General features: G+C 37.4%; 1 protein-coding gene across 2 annotated transcripts in view; it reads right to left on the bottom strand.

The window, feature by feature from the left end:
* Positions 1-21,490, bottom strand: part of TOX3 (TOX high mobility group box family member 3) — a 78,956-nt gene that overhangs the window by 25,086 nt on the left and 32,380 nt on the right. The window contains exons 2-3 of one of the 2 annotated variants that reach the window (XM_042027517.1): positions 4,814-4,879; positions 619-870 (exon numbers count right to left, since the gene is read on the bottom strand). In XM_042027517.1, coding sequence (XP_041883451.1) covers positions 619-870; positions 4,814-4,879 — 318 coding nt within the window. Of the gene's footprint in view, positions 1-618; positions 874-4,813; positions 4,880-21,490 lie in introns of both variants that reach the window. The other variant, XM_042027516.1, reaches the window with a different exon arrangement.

Here is a 21,490-nt window from a genome sequence, read left to right as displayed (position 1 = left end):
CTGTGTCTGGCCCTCCTTCTGAGCTACTCTCAATACTGCACTCTCAAAATATCCTGATGGATGTCAGATGTGAGTCCTACTTCAAATACAGACAAGCAATTCATTCTAAATGCTGTAGTTCACCCTGGCCAACACTATGGTCTTTCAATTCTTGATGCCAGTGCCAGCTGTATAACACATTTTGAACTTTAGGAGCACTTGGGATGCACATGATGCCAATGGATATGGGCTTCCAAATCCATTCCCAAAATGAAAATTCTGTGTTTGTAAAGCCTGACAGCTTCTTCACAAGAGATCTGTTCACAAACAGTAGAACATTTCACTGTACATTAACAACCATGTTTATCTTGCTGAATCCACCAGTATTTGACCCTTAACCATTTGTCAGCTGCCTTAGGGAACTGAGTAATAGCAAATCATTGTTTGCTGTCTAACAACACGTGTCATCGTTCATACAGAACATGCCTGTAACGTGACACAGAATGCTGGCAATGCTTGGTCAGGCTCCCAAGAAATCACACAGATCTTCTGAGGGGTCAGTGAAAACTGAGACACGGCACAAATCTACACTTGACAGACACTATTAGGCAATGGGAACACACAAAGGACCAGACCTACCATATGCAATCCATTGCTGTGGATGACGCCATCTTGCTCCACGAGATTCCGGGATATTGTAATAGAGGGAAGATCCAAGCTCTGGGGGGGAAACTGAGGTGTAAATTCATTTCCTTGTGCAGGCAGCTGGTCACCAAGGCCCTGAAAGGGCAGCAGTATATCTGCCATGCCCAGTGCAGGGTCTGACTCGGGCGGGGGGGTAATGGGTGGGATTTCAAACTCCTCGTCCCCAAGGCTCGGTGTATGGAACGTCTGCTGGAAAAGGACAGGACAAGGCAAACAATGTTAGGGCACACAGAGCTCAGCAATCACCTCCACACCTGCAGTCCAAGTCTTGGTTTGTTCTCAAATGCAAACCGTATAACCAACAAAATTTTTAAGTTTCATATGCTGAAGGGGTTTGTGGATCATTCTGATTAAAGATTTAAGTCTCATTATCATATGGCTTTAATGGAGTATCAGTATTAACAGTTTTTTAATGTGTACTTAATTAGCAACATCTGTCCGTTAGTCCAAATATCAGCTACACTAGATTTGGCTGTATAACAAACTGCCACTTAATTGATATGTTAGTAAAATAGCACAAACAGCTTACATTATTCTCACGCTTCATAAAGCACTGACAATTTTGTAGCACACACACAACAGGAACTCAGTACTGACCATTTCATAACTTGTTTGCCTTTATCCACTAACAAACATGAAATATTATCATTCTTTATTTCTTTTCCATCCCCAAAATAGGGTGAAACCTTTTAAACACAGGGTGTCATTTGGAGGAGAGGCATTTGAAAGCATGAGGGTGATTACAGCAGCTTCCAGTGCTTTCTGAAGCAAGCCAGCTTTGTTTGAACAGTAGGTTTGTTATGAACTAAACACCTGTTAAGATGCCTTGAGCAAAACATTTACTGCCAGTTATCTTCAGGGTTTGTGCATGGTTGTATGTGTGCATGTGTCTGTCAAAGATAATCTTTATTCAAGTAGAGACTGTATCTGGCTTCAACATTGCTGACTTTTATTTGGGAAACAAATGAGTTACGCTTATTCAAATTTTTTGAGAGTTAAATGAACTTTCATGTATTATTTCAGGTCCACTGCTACTTAATAATAGAAATTCAGTGCTTGAAATTAGGCCATTTTAAATGTACCCAAATCAGGACTGCCTTGATCAAATTGGGCAGTTGGCAATCCTAAAATAGGCACTCTTGTCTTGTTCTGGACATGCAAGGCTGCTCTGGGATTTGTTTGTTTGCCTTAGTTCAGGATTCAGGTTGGGGCGGGAGGGAGAATTGTTTTATGTATTAATTACATTGTTTGAAAGAGTGACTTAATGCCAGTTAATTTAAAAATGATAAGTTCAGTGAAAGATCTCATTAACTGCTGCAAATTGTCATCCTTCAAACTGTTAATGATGATATAAATTAATAACCGCTTGAGAGAAGATGGAAACTGAAACAAGAAAAACCTTTGCTTGCATATAGAACCTGTCAGCTGTCATTATTGGTCTCACACCAGAAATGATGAGGTCCCAGATTGCTGCAGTCTGCAGCACCGTCAGAGTCTGCTGAGACTGTGCCCATCTCGCTCCAACTGCAAGGCTGTAACTTAATTCTGGATATGAAGGCTGGGCCTGGATTAGGGACATGTTTGACTTCCCCACTGCTATATTACAAAAGGTGTGAATTTTTCTTCTCATGGACCCCATAGTTCACAAAACACAAAGGATGGATTGGCCAGGAGAAGTGGTTGGCTAATGAACATAACCCTATGGCTGCATTTGCAGTTATTTTGGCACTAATGTGGTCTAGTAACAGATGCAACTGTAATTTGTGACTCATTTGCTACCCCATTACTGCTTAATGAAATCTAACATATCACATTAACAATACGGATAAACACTCATTCTTGATATGTGGCATTTGGCTGTTTTCATTACCACTGTAATTAACACTTGAAATATTATTTCAATAAATATTTAAGGTGCTTTAAAATGAGTCGTAGTAATCATGACATAGAGACAGAAAACATAAAGCAAATGTGTGGCTTCTAAGCCTGAATGTGCTCTAGGATTACACTCTTAAGGCATTATTTACAGAAATAAAATGGGATTCTAGCACAGCAGTGCTCAGGCCCAAAATAATACCAAGAAAGCTACATTCATGTTAATGCAAAACCACTATAATTAAATACATTATAATGGAGTAATTGCAAAGTAAGGTTCATGCTTTAATACCAACAGTAACATTTAATCATATTTTTATTCCTTGTTCAAGCAAAAAGGTTCAATGAAATCAGTATTATTATAGTACATTTGAAACTCTCTTTACTTGACATATTTATGAGATATTAGTAATTATAAGAACTGGATCTTTTTTGCCCATCTAACAGAATAATTCTAGGACAGCTGTAGAAATATATAGTGCAGCTAGATAATAATACAATCTTTTACTTAGAAAAGTAGCATTCATCCTAATACTCATCACTTACTACAAATGGGAGAGTAAATTGATGAATGCCTTAACATTTTTAAATCTGAATTCAATTCTAACTGTATAATTTATCCAAATATGTATATATCTTAAAAAAAACAAACAAACAAAAAAAACCAAACAAACAAAACACAAACCAAAACAACATAAAACAGACCTCAGATTGAGGATAAAATAGATATAATCTAAGAAGAAAGAAAGCCCCTTAGTGAAGTAGCCTTAAATCCAAATCACTGGGCTATTCAGTCTGTAAAAAGAGCCTGAATAGCATGCAATTTGAGACTGCAGAAAGGTGCTGTTGTGACCAAAAGATGTTATAACATTTGTGAGATTTATCTTACCAATCACATTTTTTAAAGTTATTAACTTTTCAAATATTTATATCTTACACATATATTAAAAAAAAAAAAACTTGTGTGCATGGTTAAATGCCATCTGTACTGAAATGTTCAAAACATTTGTTCCTTTTGATAAAAATGCAAATCTGGAGAACTGTTGTATCAACATATAACAGCCAATGTCTGACACGGTGAATTATCACAGCTGGAATTAAATTGTCTCTGAACAGCTGCTGGCAGCAGAGCTTTCATCAATGTTTGATTCAAATGTAGGAAAGAAATTCTACAGAAAGAAACATCATGTTGTCATTACAGATGGGGTTTGTGTTCATTATCACAAATAACACTGGAGCTAGTGCCAAACAATATTCCCTTATCTAAGCAGTCTTGCTGGGTAAAAAGATATGGTGACCATTGTATAAATGATTCATAAAATCCTACCCTTAATTCTAACCTTCATGTTTATTGATACACCTTTCTGCTTATTTTCTCTGAGATCACTGTTTTAGAAGTGCACAGGAATACCTGTGACTGAATTCCTACTTACAATATGAAAATCAGGGCTGCCTGGTTTTCTACCCTTTCCTCATGTTGGGAAGATCAGTTATGACACGCACCCTATAGAAACAGTTCTTGTTCTCCATATTGCTGTGCACATACTAGACAGTGCATCTTGCACTTTCCATTCTTTCCTTTGGAGTAAGAGCTTGGGTTTCAAGGATGAGCAAAGGCAGTTTCTGTCTGGACTTGGGGTCAGGATTAATGTGTTGATGGTCTTTTAACTGGCTGTAACGTGGCCCCACCTAGCAGATACATGGAGCCTGGAGCTGCCCCACTTTCTCCTGTTTCCACTCACACAGGCAGTGATCAAATACATCATCTCCACAACCCAGGCTCTGGGTTTATTCTGGAGCCTGGATTCAAAAGATTCCTTGATGCAGCATATACACTTCAGGCAAAAGAGCTGGCTTTGGTTTTCTATCTCATATGAGTATTAAGAACCCAAATTAAACCATTTGTATCTATAACAAAAATTAGAACATTAGCTAGTAATGACTATTACTAAGCTTGCTTTCAAAGTGTACACCTACTGTGCTTTTTATTTGTTTCCTTCTGTTCATAATTTTTTTCCATACATAAAGCAGATTTGTTTCTATTGACATGCTATGTAAGTAACAGCCTTATGGACAGCTAAATTGACTAGTAATGGAGAGCTGTCAGGTTATTTTCTTTCTCATTAAAGTCTTTATTTTGTGCTCCATAAAACACACAGAAATTCGGCACTTCACTCTTCATCCATTCAGAGTCTGTTAAATTATCACAGCAAACAGCAGAATATGAGCATAGATAAAAAATAAAAACATCTACCTCATTTGCAGCAAGAAATGCATTATTTGCCTCTGCCATGTTCATGTAGTTGTTATTGTTTCCAAACTGAAAGAAAAATAAATATTTGGATTTAATGTATGCCATGATAAACTTTTCTTTACCCCATCACTGGCATAGAAAAGGTTGGGGGAAGAAAAAAACCCAACAAAATTAAATCAACAAACAGATAAGATGTAATTTTGCAGATGTTCTTTGAAGTCAGAACTTGATTGAATTCATCATCATCATCATTATTATTATTGTTATTACATACTCTGCATCAGTCTGTGAAAGGAAGATATTCATATGTATCTCTCCGACTCTTTTTGTCCATGCAGCAAAGCCACCCCAGAGACCTAAAGGTGACTTTGGAAATGAAGAATCCATTAGAAAGAGACTCCAAGGAAAGACACTTCTACTACCTCCTTTCTGATGCACATTGTAATATTTCCATCAGTGATCCTGACCCGGAGGATTGCTGCAGCCAGAAGGAGCTGCTGTATTACTACTCCAAGTAGACCTGGTTTTAAAAAGCTGAAGACCAGTAAGGGGAAGAATGAGAATCTGCAATGCTGTTCCTGAAGTCCCATTCTTTCCACAAAATTGAAAAGCCAAACAATCCGCCTTTGTTTATCTTTCACTCCAGTGGAGTGCCCCGTCTCCCAGTGAACATTAACACCGGAAGATTTTGCAAACCAGAGAAACTGTCTGACACCCAGACCCCAAGGTGTGCCCAGTGCCCACTTGCTCCCACTGAGGTGCAACTCTCATGCCATATGCCAGTGATAAGAAGGCATTTCCTTTGATGCCACAGTCATTTTCCTCCAAATTCTCAAGTATGAACATTTGTTAAGAAGATAAGTACTTTTACTTCTAGGGACTGAACACAGAAAGAAAGATTATCAGCATAATACTGTGCCTTATGCCCTTGAACGGCACTTCCAAAGGCATGTAGGCTGGTAACCAGTCCTGCACATGTTCCCAGAGGAGGGAACATCCACAGTCTTTGCTGCAAGGAACAGACACTAGGCATGACATGCACCTGCAGTAAAACAGGCTTTCACAATTGCACATCGCTACTACCAGGCAAAGAGCGCAGGGCAAGATAGAGTGCCAAGCGAGGAAAAAGCCCCTGTGCTGTCCCTAACACATCACTGCTGCTAAAGCCACACTGAGCATTCCTCTCTTAACTCCCATTTTCAAGTTTTATAAAACAAATTTTTTTAGGAAGGCCTTGTTTTATCTTATCTTGCTGGATCTTGGTGGACCCTAACCCCTCCTCAGCCCCACAACAGCAAACGCTCACAAAAGCAGCATAAGCTCTGCAACCAGCACGTGAAGATGGGTGACCATGCACTTGCACAGATTGTTCTTTCCAAGCAAGGAACTCTGTTGTGCTTTCAGAGCAGCTGAACCTGGCCTGAAAGGAAAACCACTTTGCTTCAGCTCAATTTGCTACAACTGCACTTAGTGCCTGACTGTTTTTAGCAGTGAAATGTTTCAGACTCCCCAGTTTCTCACTGGAGGGACCAGTGATCCTTTCAAGAAAAGCCTGTTCCCTGAAAACTCAAAACATCCACTTCTGGCAATAAGACAAAGTTAAAAGGAGATTTAAAAAGAAAAAAATAAAAGGAAAGGAAAAAGAATTGGAGCCTTGTGTACCTGATGAATTGTCAGATTGACTAAACAGGACATCACCAAAATTAGGAGACACTCATAGGGGAGGGAAGGAATACAAGATGAGATCCCTCATTCTGAAGCAACAAATTCCATTTGTGTACTTATCATTCTGAATCTTTCAACCTATAACACATGTTAAGCAACAGAGGCCTTAGCACAATATGTAGGCTGCCTCATAGCTATTAAAACTCTGTTATCCCCAGCTATGCAGATACTCAAGTAATGTCATCCATTTTTTAAGAGCCCAGATGTCACCCATGTTTGGAGCTTAAAAAATTCAAGTAAAATTGCACATTCAAATGACTGTTTTGGCACATACGGATGTGTGTGTGGATTTGTTGCACAAAGACACTACTTCAGCTCAACAGTGCGATCGACAGGATAGAATTTTTCATGTCAGTTAGTGGCAAACTAAGAATGATTTACATGAAAAACTCAAATGGCTCAAATAGAGCTGTTCTTTCTACAGTAACAAAAAAAAAAAAGTCAAGTTTTCAAAGGATATCTAAGGGCAAAGGTACACTAGGCAAGTATTACACTAACACTGGATAAATAAGTGGGGACAAAACCTCCCCTCTTTTAATAACCTTAGCATCCTAAGGGCTCCAGTGCCTCAAAACAGAACTGTGGCTGATTTTTACCTTGAAGAGTAAAATTCTACATTGCTTTGATGTACATGTATTGCTCATACCACAGCTACTGCTTTCTGATTGCCAGGTGGTTTTCTTCCTTTTTGTTTTATTAAAGTAAAACAAAGGGGAGAGTGACAATTAAATTTTTCATTTTATTAAGGCTGTGGAAGCAAATGATATAACAAGGAATGTCAAAGCTAAAAGTTACAGGTACATATCCTTCAAGTCATTCTGTTCTTAGGCTATGATATTTAAGACCCTATTGTGTATGACTCAGGCACTGATGTCAGAAACTGGAATATTTCAGCTTTTATTAGTATGGATCACAACTAATATTCTTTACATTTATTTTTTGTCTCTGAACTAGAAATCCATTGAAGGCACATAACAATTATCAGTGAGTATTTCTAAGATTAAACTTCCATATTATCTAATGGTACCTATAACAACAAAAGAAAATAAAATGGTTATTATCTTAAGGACCTAAACAATTCAAAAAACAAATTAAGCTTAGAGTGAAATAAGAACTGGGTTAGAAATCCTCTTCTGAACAGTTAGTCTGCGAATGTAATTACTGAAGAAACTACAGCTAATCAGCTGTGAATTGTATCCATTAATTAGTATTTGCCCTGGAGAAATGAGAAAAATCAGTAACAATGTTAACACTGCAATGCACTGATGAGTACTGAAACACAGGGCCCTCAGCATTTAGTCAAGCAGGTGGCTCCAATGGTCCAAGTAATTTAAAAAGCTCTCACCTGAAGTGCAGAGCAGGAATTACAAAGCACTTCTTGCATATCTTTGTATCTATATAAGGCTATAATTAATGGCTTTTAATTTAGAAACACTTTGTGATCAGCTGGGAACAGTTATAAATCATTCTAAATAGAACAACGGGTTCTTGCCTATTTTACTAAAATAATTTTTTGTGAAAAGACTCTTGTTGCAGGCAATATTTTTCTTCAATTATTTTCTTAAGGATCCCTTCCTCTGACCCCTCATAAACAGCTCAGAGCATTGGTATAGTTGACAAGAGGGATTCAAATTAAAGAGGAGACCCAGCATTTTGGCCTGCCCAGGTAGACTCCAAGGCTTGCACCTGTTGGGTTTCCTGGGACAGAAGGAGAGTGCAGTGCAGCACCTAGGCCAGCTATCTCTGTTTTGGGACGGTGTTGGGATGCTTTGCAAAGAAATTTGCCAGAGCAATAGGGTAGGTTTTGCATAAAGCTTTTCATGTAAAGATCTCAGAGCACTCTTGCTCTGTAACTAGGAGAGAATAAAATGTCTCCAGCTTCCTTTGGCAATACACACCATTGCATTACAAAGTGCAATTTGTTTCCTTTGGTTTCAGGAGTTCAAACTTTCTCTTCAGTTTTGACAAACACAGTAAGTGGGAGTAGCCAGCTGACTGCCACCACCAACCCTAGGAAACCACACGCATCTGCCCATTTCAGGAAATGAACAGCACACAAACAAAGCCTCTTCTGAACTTGATGTGAATCACAGCTTCCATTCTTCATGCAAATCATTGCATTAAAACTATGACAGCTCCTCTACTCCTCTATGTTGGAAAGGCACCTGAGTCTTGACCCTGCTGAACTCCCTCTGGACAGACATGAAGACTGGAATGAGACCGGATGCTTGGTTTACTAACACCTTGTATAAAGCATGTCCAGAAAACTCATTCATTCTAAAATAGCTGGTTGAAGCTCTTCTCTTCTCTTCGACTACCAAACCTGAAGCCGAACACCTGGTCTTATCCAGCTTCTCTAGCAAGGGTGTTTATTTGCAATGCAAAGGAAAAATTCCGGCCCTCTCCTTCCTCAGCACATGCCCTAATGAAGACCAAATCAACTCCTGCCCAGCTTTGGGGATATAAAAACTGTATCACTGCCACACTTCTACAAAGTGCATGTTTTCTTAGACCAGACCTCTGGGGCCAAATGTTAGGATATCTGTTTGTAAATCAAGGGATAAGCCACTTGGAATTGGCACAGCACAATGCTACTTGGGTTTTCAAACTACCCTTTTTACTCACCAGAGCTTAAAAATTGGTTGGTTATGAAAGCTGAGACTAATGAGCAGTTGTTTTAAGGCAGAAGTCTGATATGATGAACACCACAGAACACCCTTGGAAGCCTGGGATAAAAATCAGCAATTAAATGTCCGCTGAGTCTGAATTTCTACAAAAAAATCTTCAGAAAATCTCAAATGTTGAATTGTGGCCACTCTCTGGGCTCTTTGGCAACTGTGATTGACTCCTTGTAGCAAGAGATAAAACAAGCAGAAGAGAACTTGACACCACAAAACCATAGTAGTTTTAAAAAAAAAAGCTTCAAAAGTAAAGCAAACAACATTTGAAGGTGTTATGGAAACACAGAGTAACATTTCAAACCTATAAAAGTTAATCAGAATGTTGCTGCTGATTTTAATGGAGAAATCATTTTACTTACAATGTTCAGTCATTAGTATTTTTTATAACCTGTCTTTAAATCAGCTGGCCTGTGGTGCAATTCTAATCTGAAAAACATTAGAACTCACATCCAACTATTCACTGCCTCAAGAGGTCAAATACGGAAATACATAAGGAACTTAAAACCAGACATAAAGGAGCCCAGACTTTTATCTGAGCATCTCAACAGAACAAAAATGAATGTTTAAAATACTAGTATTTTTACACTCAAAAAAGAAAATCTAATTCAGCAGGGAAACTTGTTAAATATTCCAAATATTTCTTTTTACAATACTGGTGTATAATAGTGCAACCCCAAGGAAGAACCACCATTGGAAAGGTTATTGTTCCAGCACAGGATAACAGCAAAACCATGAAGTGTGAATAAATGTCCCAAAAGAAAAACTTAAAAAACAGATATCCAGAACAGGAATGAAACACATTTTATCATCTACTCATAGCTAATCCATCAACTTAAATTTTGCTTAAAAGGTATGACTGCAATTCTATACTCAAAGACTACATATCATATATCTGAGAATAAATAAAGAATTAATAGTTAAGACAGAATCCACTCCCTGCTGCTTTTTTTTTTAATTAAAGGAAACCTTACCCCAACCCTTATTGGAAAACAGAATTCAGACTTAATTATCATTACACTAGCAGTCTTTTCATAATGATAAATGTTCAGTCAAAAGACACATTTCAAGTTTCTTGGGATAGTATTTCTAGTAAAAATTCTCACTGCCTGCAGAACAAGCTCTAAACCAGTTCTGTCACAGCACTATACATCCGCTTATGTATTTTAGGCAGTTACACATCCAAATTCTACTATTTCCGATGCCAATTTGCTGCCAATGGAAAATGGCACCCTCAACTGATCACACTTCCAGTATTTCTGCAGTAAAATTAGAACACTTTTTTTTTTTTTTAAATATAGCCATTAATAAAATCATTCTTTTATGGTGTGAGCATACTTGCAGTTTTCATATAGAGAAATATCTACTTGCACAAATATATACTATGGCAAGAATCTCAGTTTTATCTTCATATTTGCCAAATTAATTCCTCTGAGATTACACTACCCTTATGAGTAAAATGAAAGATAACAATCCCAAAAGATGTAATTACAGACCAAAACTAAATTACTTTGCAGGTCTAAGTACTGTATCTTAATAATTTCACCGAAGAACATCTTCACTGCATTTGGGCAGATTTGATTTTGCTGCCTGACCAATAATTACAGCTCTGGCAAATACAATGTCTGATAAGGACATCAATTAAGAATGAGCATTGTGTTATTTAAAAAAAAAAAAAATTCATCATGTTCACAGCCTGTCTGATTGAATGAAATGCCAAATTAAATTAATGGAGATTGCTAAGTCTAGCTGGCTGGTGGGGAACCATGCAGAAAGTGGGACAGCATAGACAATAAACTGTCTGTAATTAAAAGATGAGAAGCTGGACTAATGCTACTTCAGCCTGATTATTCCAAACAAAACAATATACACTAAAATTGTTCTGGCAACAGAAGTAGGAGTGGGAAGAGGGCTGGGACAGGGGACTTTTTATTTTTCTTTTTTTTTCAAGTAGTATTAACTATCACCACCTACAAACATCAGTGTCCTCACCAGATGTATTAAATTAAATATTGGGGGGTTCTCATCAAAAAACACAATTTATTTTCTCAATGAACAGAAAAAAAACATGCAAGAATTTGCCAATCCTTTCTGTTCTAGATGGGTATCCAGCTAATCTCTGTAGAGGCTTTACTCCTAAGTTATGATGTGTTCGTAGTAGGCGTAGAGAGTTCTTTTCTGGAAGAGCAAGTCATTCATCGAAGTTTCAATATTTCAGAAGCAGTAGATGGTATACAAATTATTTTATAGAATACAAGTATTCTATTTCGATTTTGCTACTAGAAACAATGAGACAGATTGTTGTTTACAGATGCCACACCAGCAAAGTTGTAAGGATTCATATCGTTGTAAGTGAATGAAGCATTGTTTTAAATCTTGCAAATGAAGAAGAAATTTTATCTCAGGATGAATGCAAAATAGTGGCCTTGATTTTGACACCACATCAATACCCACAGAAATATTGGGACTCACTCCTCTGGCAGGATGCCAATGTTTTAAGGTGTGTGTTGCCCAGCACCAGTTGTATTATTCACCATAGACAACAGCAGCACTAGGAGGTTATGGGTTGAGCCACTGAGCATAAAGGAGATGGAGAGTTGGACCAGATGCAGGGAAAAGACATTTGGGTCAGCTTGTGACCGCATGTGAGTAAGCACATAAGGTATCCCAGCTCCATCTAAGAGAAAACTGCTGTCTCTGTGTGCACAAGGGTAGGGATACGTGCACAGAGACAATGTTCTGTCAGTAACAGATAACGTTTTGGAAGACTTTAATGGAATACTGGACCACTGGGTAAAACATACTATACATGCCAAGTTTATACTTGAGATTTTCTGTTCATATTTTTAGAACAGATTTAAGATTAGTGATTATTATAGAATAGTACAGTAGCAATCAGCTTTTTGAGACAGATTACAGTGTTTTCTTATTTCCAGTAGTTCATACTTTCTGGAGGTGGGTTAATTTCCTCCTAGGTTCTGCCTACAAATTTGCTAGGACATGTCGTCAAGGACTCGTAAAAAGCCACCCAGGGGGTGTCAGCCTCGGCAACCTTGACCACCAGAACCTGCTACACAACAGTTATTTCTCTCCATTTCTTCCCCATCAGGATTCTCTATCACACCTTATCAGGACCCTGCAATAACCTGGAGGAAATGGAGGCCCTGTTGAAAACTAAAGGCATTCCTATTTCATGCCAGAAAACTGAATTTGCTTACAACCACATCACTGATGAGCAACAAGCCAACAGACAGGAGCCCAAAACTTTAAAGTACCCAGCTTTGCTGCCGCATTCTCAATCCTGAATTTTAGGCAAATGATAATCTTGTTAGTGGTTCATTAATTAGAGAATCTGTTCATAAATATGTGTACAATCATACATGTGACAGTCTTTTGATATTTAAAATTTTAAAGCTTTTAATTCAGGGGACCATTTAGATTCCAATTTTTGAGTCTCAAACATGTGCCACACTAGTTGTTATATATATCCTTATATAAGTGAGGCTATGCCTGTATATATGTGTACACATGCACATTCTCTAACTCTGCTTAGAGCTGAAAAAAATCTCAGTGGGATAAAATACTTGAGCAAGATCCGAAAGAAAAATAGACATTTATATTTTATTCATATAGCCTCAATATGCATCAGACACACTGCACATAGTACAGATTTAAAAGTTTTGGAAAAGCAATTAGAATGGAAACATTTGAAGTTACTTTAAAAGCTTTCAGCCAAGCAAATAAAAACTTTGACAATAACAATAAAAAGCACAGACTTAATCTCTGTGATTCCAGCCAAACTCTTTAATATGAACTCCTTCAATGAATTCCACAGCCAAAAGCTGTAACTGAATGATATTTTGCAAAGTATGATACTGAACAAGTCTTAGGAACAGTAGTGAAAGGAATATTTAATGGTCTCATGTTAGACATTTTCAGATCTCTTAAGAAGGACACATTCTATAAATGTTTTTATATGCAAGAAGTAACTTTGTATGAATATGCAGAGTTTTATTCTGCTGACTGATGGTCAAGGCAATTCAATATATGCCAGACTTTTAATGCTAATTATTCCACATTTAAATGCATGCATATTAAATGGTGGTTCATAGAGCAGTCCTGGTCCTAATATTTATACAAGATTAAGGTGTTAGAAAATTAGTCTGAATCTTGAAAGTGTTCTCCAAGACAAACATACCAACAATTTTGCTGTTACATGTTCAAAGAGTTTCAATTTACTATTTTGACTCTTTGTAGACAAGAATGTCTGTCCACAGTCTGTGGAGCTGTGCCTTCAAAGGTAATAAAATAGACACTCTAACATAGATTCTGGGTATATCTCTGTGTCCTCCTACATACGCTAATACTACTTCTCCTCTGTACAAGGCTAATACAAATATCAAACTTAGACTAACCCACTGAGTTTCACGTTAAAAAGGCTCTACAAGATCTACAGATGTTACTTCACATCGTTATGAAGTACATTCCCTATCATCACACCCTGGTGTTGTCTGAAGCTTGAAACACAGAAAGAGACCAGATGTTAAGATATTCAGTGACAAAGCCAAGGAGAGGCCACTGTAGTTAAAGTCTTTGTTTAAAAATACATTAATATTTAAAGAACATGTTTTCTTGCTTTGCTTTCTAACCTAGATATGTTTGCAGTGATGAACTACAAAATTATTTTCACAACCACTCTCATGAGCACATACTTGTTGCTGCAATAAACCAGATTAGACATAAATGTCAGGGAAGGAAAATATTGCTAAAATGTAAAAAGAACTTACTTATATTGCTCCTGTTTGTATGTATTTTTCTACAACTTTGTGGCAATTCTGATTCCACATGAGCAAAGGACTTCTCACACATGCAGTTCTCACCTCACCCATTTGGTGTATGCAATTTATGAATTACATTACTCTAAACAGCTGAAATTCTATATAAGATTTTATTTCTGATGACATCTGAGGACATATGGCAGTTAAAATATGCTCTTTTTACACAACTGCTCTGAAGAATGACGCAAGGGTAAAGCAAAATGGATCCTTTTCCACAGTCCTGTGAGAAGATGCAAATGTCTCTTTTCTCCATGACATTTACCAAACAAAGATCAACAGCCTCTCAGAATGGCCTCCAACACAGCACAAAATAATTTGAAAAAAAGATCCAAACCAAATCTGTGGACCTGATTCTGGGGCTGTCCCTCCAATCTGGTTCCCCAGCCCCGCACAGGTTGTGGCAGGAGCACCAATGACATCAAGCACTGGACCATGGCTGGAGCCACTGCCTCATGACCCGCTCATGGACAGGAGTCCTCCAGCACCCCGGGACCTGAGAGCCAGCGAGGTCCTGCGAGGGAGCAGCCCTAACACACCAAGGACAGCATTAAGGGCCCTTCTTCAACTCCCCTCCTGCACCTCTGAGCACCCCTCTACCCCTAACAGGCTTATAGGGCTTTTGTTTGGTTGGGTTTCTTCAGGAGGGACATGCATAAACGCAGAGCTGGTTTTGCCATATGAACATTTCTATTCCACTTTCCCCTTTGACGCATTAAATTCATACAATCAAGCTGTTAATCATGTCTACCCCCCCATTTATTTTATATAAACTGTCTAAGCATTGAACCTAAGCATTTCTTAGCATAATGACAGCATTTTATACTTAGGATCCCAAGAAATACTTTTACATCACTATATTCAAGATTACTGTAACATTTTCGCACACAAATTTAAAGTGATGTGATTATACTGCAATTGGGGCTGTAAGTAGCTTTTCTTACAATCTTATATCAAATTTCACTCACTTCAGTGAAAATTGTAAATTCCATTCTAGACTGTGAATCAGCTCTACTACACTAGCAAATTATATTAAGTTTTAAATGTAAAATTGATAGAGAAAGGGTGAAGCAGATGTAGACATTTTATAATAATCATAAAGGAGGATCAGTAAAGATGCTTTCAGGCTAAAATCAGTACATGCATGAAATCTTAAATATCTCAACTCTCAGCCATACCAATACCATGAGTTCCTGCATTTTTTAATGAAATTAAATACTTTCCACTTTAGAAGCACTAATCATAATCAAATAGATAAATATCATTTTTTAAAAGTCTCCATTAAATCTACTTCACCATGTGCAAAGCTGTACAGAGCAAGTCTATTAGAAAGACAGACTGTGGGATGTAACTGCTCTTACTACACACATACCCCAGTGAGAAACTGAGGAAAGCCACCCAGGAACACCCCAGCCCCAGCGCCAGAGGGGTGTCAGTCACCTTCAAGTGTTCCTCAGGCAATGACATTTTTCAGTTTGGAAAAATTATGTGTGTTAATATAACATAGATCACAGATGTATTTTGTAAACAGGCACATAACACATCACTTCCTCCTTTTCTTTTTTTTACATCAACCTGAAACCTGGAGGATTTCTCCACTATTTTTAGTTGGGATATGATTACAAGTCCCACAGCAGGGAGGCCCCTGGAGAGTCTTCAGAAACATCTGACTTTATTTAAACATGCAAGATGGAATTGGATGCAATGCCCTGAAATAACAGTACAGGAGAATTAAATTTAAGAGTAGAATAATCCCTCATGGTGGTTTGTATTCCTAATTTATGCCACAGAGACTAATCAAGCTTAATTTATCTATCTTTAGCTTCCCACTGTTTCATTCCAACCTAAAGGCAACGTTTTGGGCAGCAGAAACTTTATTTTGTATGTGAGTAACCTACTTTAATTGCATTTTTATCCATTACTACAGTCTAGCATTTTCTTCACTTAATTGGGTCACTGTATTTCTTCTTGAAAGTGGGCACAGAAATTACTTCTGGTATTGATTGCAGTCCCTGAGGTTCAGCTGAGGGTTGAGGACACACAAAGGGTACACAGCAAATTCCATTTATGACAAATGAAATGAATAAAATTTCAGTCAAACCTTCATACTAGGAAAATCCTGATGTTAAAATATGGAGATTCTCTATTAAGCATCTCACACATGCAGGGCTGGAAATGCCTGGCACCATCGTAAAACCAGGCCTCTCAAGTCTTCAGGTGATCTTCAGCATTGGTGTGTCAAAATACTAATGAGTGTTAGAATTAAGTGCATATTAAAAAGCACACCAGTAATTCCTTCTCATAATTTTCAGATGCCGTAGAAAAAACAAAGTTTTTAAATATAAAACTAAAAATGGTAATAAAACCTCACTTGAACAGTCAAGTACTACCCTTCATGTCTTGATGTAAGCAAGCACGAGCTTTGATACATGCAAATTCTTGCATTTCTTTTCTTGAAGTATGAGAGACACCAGATCCTAGTGGCATTTCTGCTGCCAAGCTGTTCCACAGCTCACAACGCACACTCTGAATATATTCTCCTGCTTTAGTGGACTGAGATAATTCAGTCTCATGATAATCATATCAAAGATGTGCAAGAAGTTGAATACTTCTTAGTTGAATTTAAAATGATCAGATGTAGCTTTAGCATGACTTCAAAGTAGATGCATGAATTGTAATCATAATCAGTAGATGTATAAAAGCTGTAATCTCTTCATGAACTTTCTTTGTCTAAATGTTCAGCAACTATGCAAGATACTGCTAGGGATGCCTATTAATTCCAAGACAGGTTCATAATTGGAGGTCAAATGGGGAAAGTCACAAGCTTATATCCATGTAGCACTCTTTTTCCTTGTCAGCTGATGACATGACCTGAGCTCCACCAAAAACATTTCTTTGGGTGTCTCTGAGATAGTATTTTTGATACAGAAACCACTCTGAAAGAACCAAATAATACTTTGCACCATAAACACGTGCTTCTGGCAGGCAGAAGCCTGCTACAACTAGCTGCAAGCTCCTGGGAGTTCTCTCAATTTTATTTTATTTCTTGAACCTTACCATTCCATCCCACTTTTAAAATGGAAAATTCCTCAGAGAGCAGAAACCTTTGGGCAGCAGAAGTGAGCCCTGGAATCAGGGCAAAATCCTGTATATTCGGGGTTTTGTTTCCCAAATACCCAGGGCTACAGCTGTTTCATTACTATATTATATTTTGGAACACACAATAACTTTAGCCAAATTTTACAACACAGACATATTATGCTTCTGTGATATCAAAGTTGCGTGAGGGCTCAGAACTACAAATCCCACATCCAGTTCTGGTGAGCCAGTGAAATGATGCAAAACCATGCAAAGGAGCACAAAACATCCAAATCACTCTGCCTGTTCCCAGCAAGAACAAATCACAGGAAATCCATTTGACTGGTTGCTGTACCTGCCAAACTGGGGTGATTTTCCTCTACCATAACGTTTCTCAGTCACTTTTTCTATCTGAATTGGGAAACACTGCACACTGTTAGTGTGAATGCAATGGAGAAGGCAGGAACAGGGCAAAAGCACCTGATGTTCTGGCACCTTTTTGCCACCAAAAGAGGAAAATACTAACAAAGCATGGGAACATAATGCCAGTAAAAAAATAAAAGGTATTATAAATAATTGCTTTCTCTTCATTTGTACAAGCGTCTAGAACAGTTTCTGATAATATTTTATTGTCTGGTGATTTTAGATTTAGAAAACCCCAAAACGAAGCCATCTTCACACTAATGGTTTTGCCTGTAATTACTTGCCTTATCTGCCCTGGAATTATAGCAGTTTTCCAGTGAAAGAGATTTCTTCTGTTAATCAAAACAAAGTTGCTCAACTGTATTTTCAAAACTGGTGAAGAACAATAAATGTATTTTAATGGAAGAAGTGAGTTGTCAAATAAAATATATATAGTCTGGTTTGTAGAGGAATAAGAAGATATACAAGTGGTATAAAATGCTGTACAAGTGCTGGGTACTAGGAGGCAGAGAAAGGGTGGAATAAAGACCCATAGAAAAGGATAGTAAGGCCATGATTATCAGAGCAGGGTAATAAAAATTAGCTTATGAGATAGACAAGGAAAAGATAAACTGAAAGCTGGTAAGAGAAAAGTGAGATTAAAATAAGTTTTGAAGAAGGATTAACAGAGCAAAGGAAAAATATTCAAAATCTAAAGAAAAATATTTATTATATTTTGTAATATCTTCTAAAGCATGGTTTTGAGAGCATCCAGCAACAACTCAAAGCACACATTTTTATGCACTTCCATATAAATGCCACTTTTTCATATATTGAAAAAATGGCCAGCTTGTAACAGCAAATATGAAATTTAAGTTAATCTCATAATTCTAGACCACCAGTAAAACGGTTTAGAGCAAAGAGGTCTCTTTCCTTTGTCCCCCACATAATCTTATGGTTTCTCCCTTTCCAAAACATGGAACAGTTGTCCTTGTCCAAGCTCACACACATCCATGGGAAATTCTGGGTAACATGCTGTGATGACCCTTCACACATTTCCACGTGGGACCTTCCTTAGCACCACTGAAACCACCAAGGACAATTCCAAGTGACACAGGAAGCTCTTCAGTGCTGTAACCTCACCTTTGTCCAACCTTACAGACAAAGCACTGATTGTAAGAAACCCCTCTGCTTCTATTTACATACCAAACCCCCAACCCTCATGCCTCTCATCAAATCAAAAGTCAAAAAATAATTTGTATAAGAATTACCTAGGAAAAACAGAAACCTGCTGTGGTATTTACCAGGGAGAAAAACACTGAAGGGTTATTTGCCGACATAAATCAGGCTGCACCATTTGATTCAGATGGTGGTGCTGGTGGTGTGCCATATTCCACTAAATGGAATATCAGCTGTAGCTAAAATAACTACTATAAAAAAAATAAAAGGGTTATCAATTTTCATGTCAACATATAAATATATCATCTTCTGAGACAAGGAAAAAGTTTTTGTCATATTGGTACCCCATGCATGTGTGAAAGGGGGACTAAGGAGTATAAACTCTTCACCATTCTCCATTGTAAATTCTCTTTCTACAGTGTTCACACTTCCTATGTTTTCCTTCATAAACATAAATTTAGGGAAACTCAGGCCCCTTTCCAGTCTCTTCCTCCCCTCAGAAGCACAACCCATGCTACTGGCTCAGTAATCTATGTTTGCTTGAAAGATATGGAATGGTGTTCAGCTTGTATCACAGCCCTTCAACATCATTAATAGATTTTTTTATTATCAGAATGTTAAAGTGACAATTTCACACACTCCCCACACTAGAAGTTCCCAGTCATCTAAAGAGTCATCAACATTTAGAATGTTCATCATCAACAATGAAGGAGATTCACAGCACTTCCTGCTTCCAAAAACCAGTGATATGCCATGTAACAAGAAAATGGTTATATCAGCAGCAACGGGAACCAAACTAAAAGGCACTGCAGTGACTCAAAGTCCTGATGTCAGCACTGCCACCAGCAGAAATGATGCTAAGTGACCTCAAGTACCAGAGAATATCTCAGTATGCATCATGCTTCAAACCTCCACCCACTTGCTTATTTAGTTATTTGCTCTGTAATTCGGTTCACCTTTGCTTATGCTGATACAACTTTTTTCAGGTCCCACTGCAAAAAATGAAACATAGAATTTGGGGAGGTAAACACAATTTAGGGTTCTTTTTCACCTGGCGCAGAAATGAAGAGTGGATGAAAGATGAAGGAACACCTTGAATTAATACCAATGACAAACATGGCACACTGTGAAACCACACATTTATTTACCAATAGAAATGGTCAAATTTTAAGTATTCATCTCACTTCCAACAGCTTTTGCACCGAAGCTGAATCATTAGAGAGATGGCCTGGAAGGGACATGCTGGACATGTATGAATCTGACTTACTCACTGAAGTACATCATAGATTCTGTGTAAAACTGAGCCCTGACTAAGGAAAAAGAAATGCACATGACCTAATAGAAGCAGTGATTATTAAGATTTATATAACCTCTAGATAAAATTATACTTTGCTGTCATGCACTAGCAAGAAGCTTCCAGGACAGAAGCAGGATTAGTTCAGGACAAGGGAAATTATTCATATAATAGTTAAAGCTTAAGGAAGGAGATCTGGCTCATATCACGTTGATGTTTCAGATAAGAGACGGCATTATAACAGGTTACAGTTGCAAAAATATTTTTGACTGGCATATCATTTATACTAACTACTGCTTGGAACCCACCCAGAATATGCCACATACTATAAACTGTTAGGAAATATATCTGTGTATTGTTCAATATTTACAATGTGCTTTATTTTGTAAATATAAGACCTGGCAGAAAAATGTAGAGTATTAAAAATAGTTCTGCTTAAAAAGAATGCCCCTTTTTCCTATAAAAAGAAGTATTTCACTAACAGTAGCTTATAATTTTGTTCAAAAATGTTCACAGCAGAGCTAAATAAACTTTCAATGAGGAAAATTTGATTGCTTTGTTCAGCTGCTCAAACAGATTTCTATCTCTACTGATTTGCATATTTCTGAATATTCTCTTTCAGGCCCACACCATTTTTGTTAGCAAAATCAATTTTCTGTTGGACAAAAAGTGAGATTTGCTCTAAAGATTTTAAGCTTTTAAATAAACATGAACTGAATGGTGTAAAGAGCTCTCCTTTTAAGAAAAGATTCTTGCTGTTTGGAAAGAAAAGAATTCTTTGCATTCACAGGTATCAATTGACAGCAACAGATTTTTACATGGAGAGAAAAAAATACACAAGAGCAAAACAAAAAGAGCTGCAATGTAATTATGTAGCTGTAACAGACTGATGCTAAGTTTCATTTTTAAAGAACACATGCCCATATACAAAACATAAAAAATATTAAACTCTGATATAAAAGCTTTATTATTAGCTTTATTATCGATTTTCCAAAGCTCAAAGAATACTCATGATTATGAAATTGTATCCTCTGCATCTGAAGAGAAGGATTGTTCTAAAATCCAACAGTTCTGCAGAATCCTCAGCAAATACCAAGCAAACACAATTTTTTCCAGGTCTGTTCAGCTCTGCTAATAGTTATTGTTTGCACAACTGTAACTAAGTACATTACCAACTAGTTGTTCAATCTATATAAATTTAAGAAACACACATTGCCAAGGAGTGACTCATATATCAGTCTATTATATGCTACAGAGCTGACTGTATTAAACAAATCACTTTCCCTACAGCTGAAGAATAGAAGCTATATACAGAGCAGAGGTTATTGTCTAATTTAAATCTTGGCTCCCTTCCCAGAGCTGTACAAGATTCCAATTTGTGGAAATGTTACTCTCTGCTACTGCCAGAAAGGCTACAGAAAATGGTATTGGGCGCCTTCCAGAAATATGTCTGCAAAATGCCAATCAACAAGTCACTAAAGATTAA

The sequence above is a fragment of the Corvus kubaryi genome, unplaced genomic scaffold, assembly GCF_017639235.1.
Source record: "Corvus kubaryi isolate FWS band 111438036 unplaced genomic scaffold, C.kubaryi_AGA036_p1.0 37300, whole genome shotgun sequence".
Classification (NCBI taxonomy): Eukaryota; Metazoa; Chordata; class Aves; order Passeriformes; family Corvidae; genus Corvus; species Corvus kubaryi.
The sequence above is the reverse complement of the archived record's forward strand: the minus strand, read 5'-3'. Positions and strand labels throughout refer to the sequence as shown.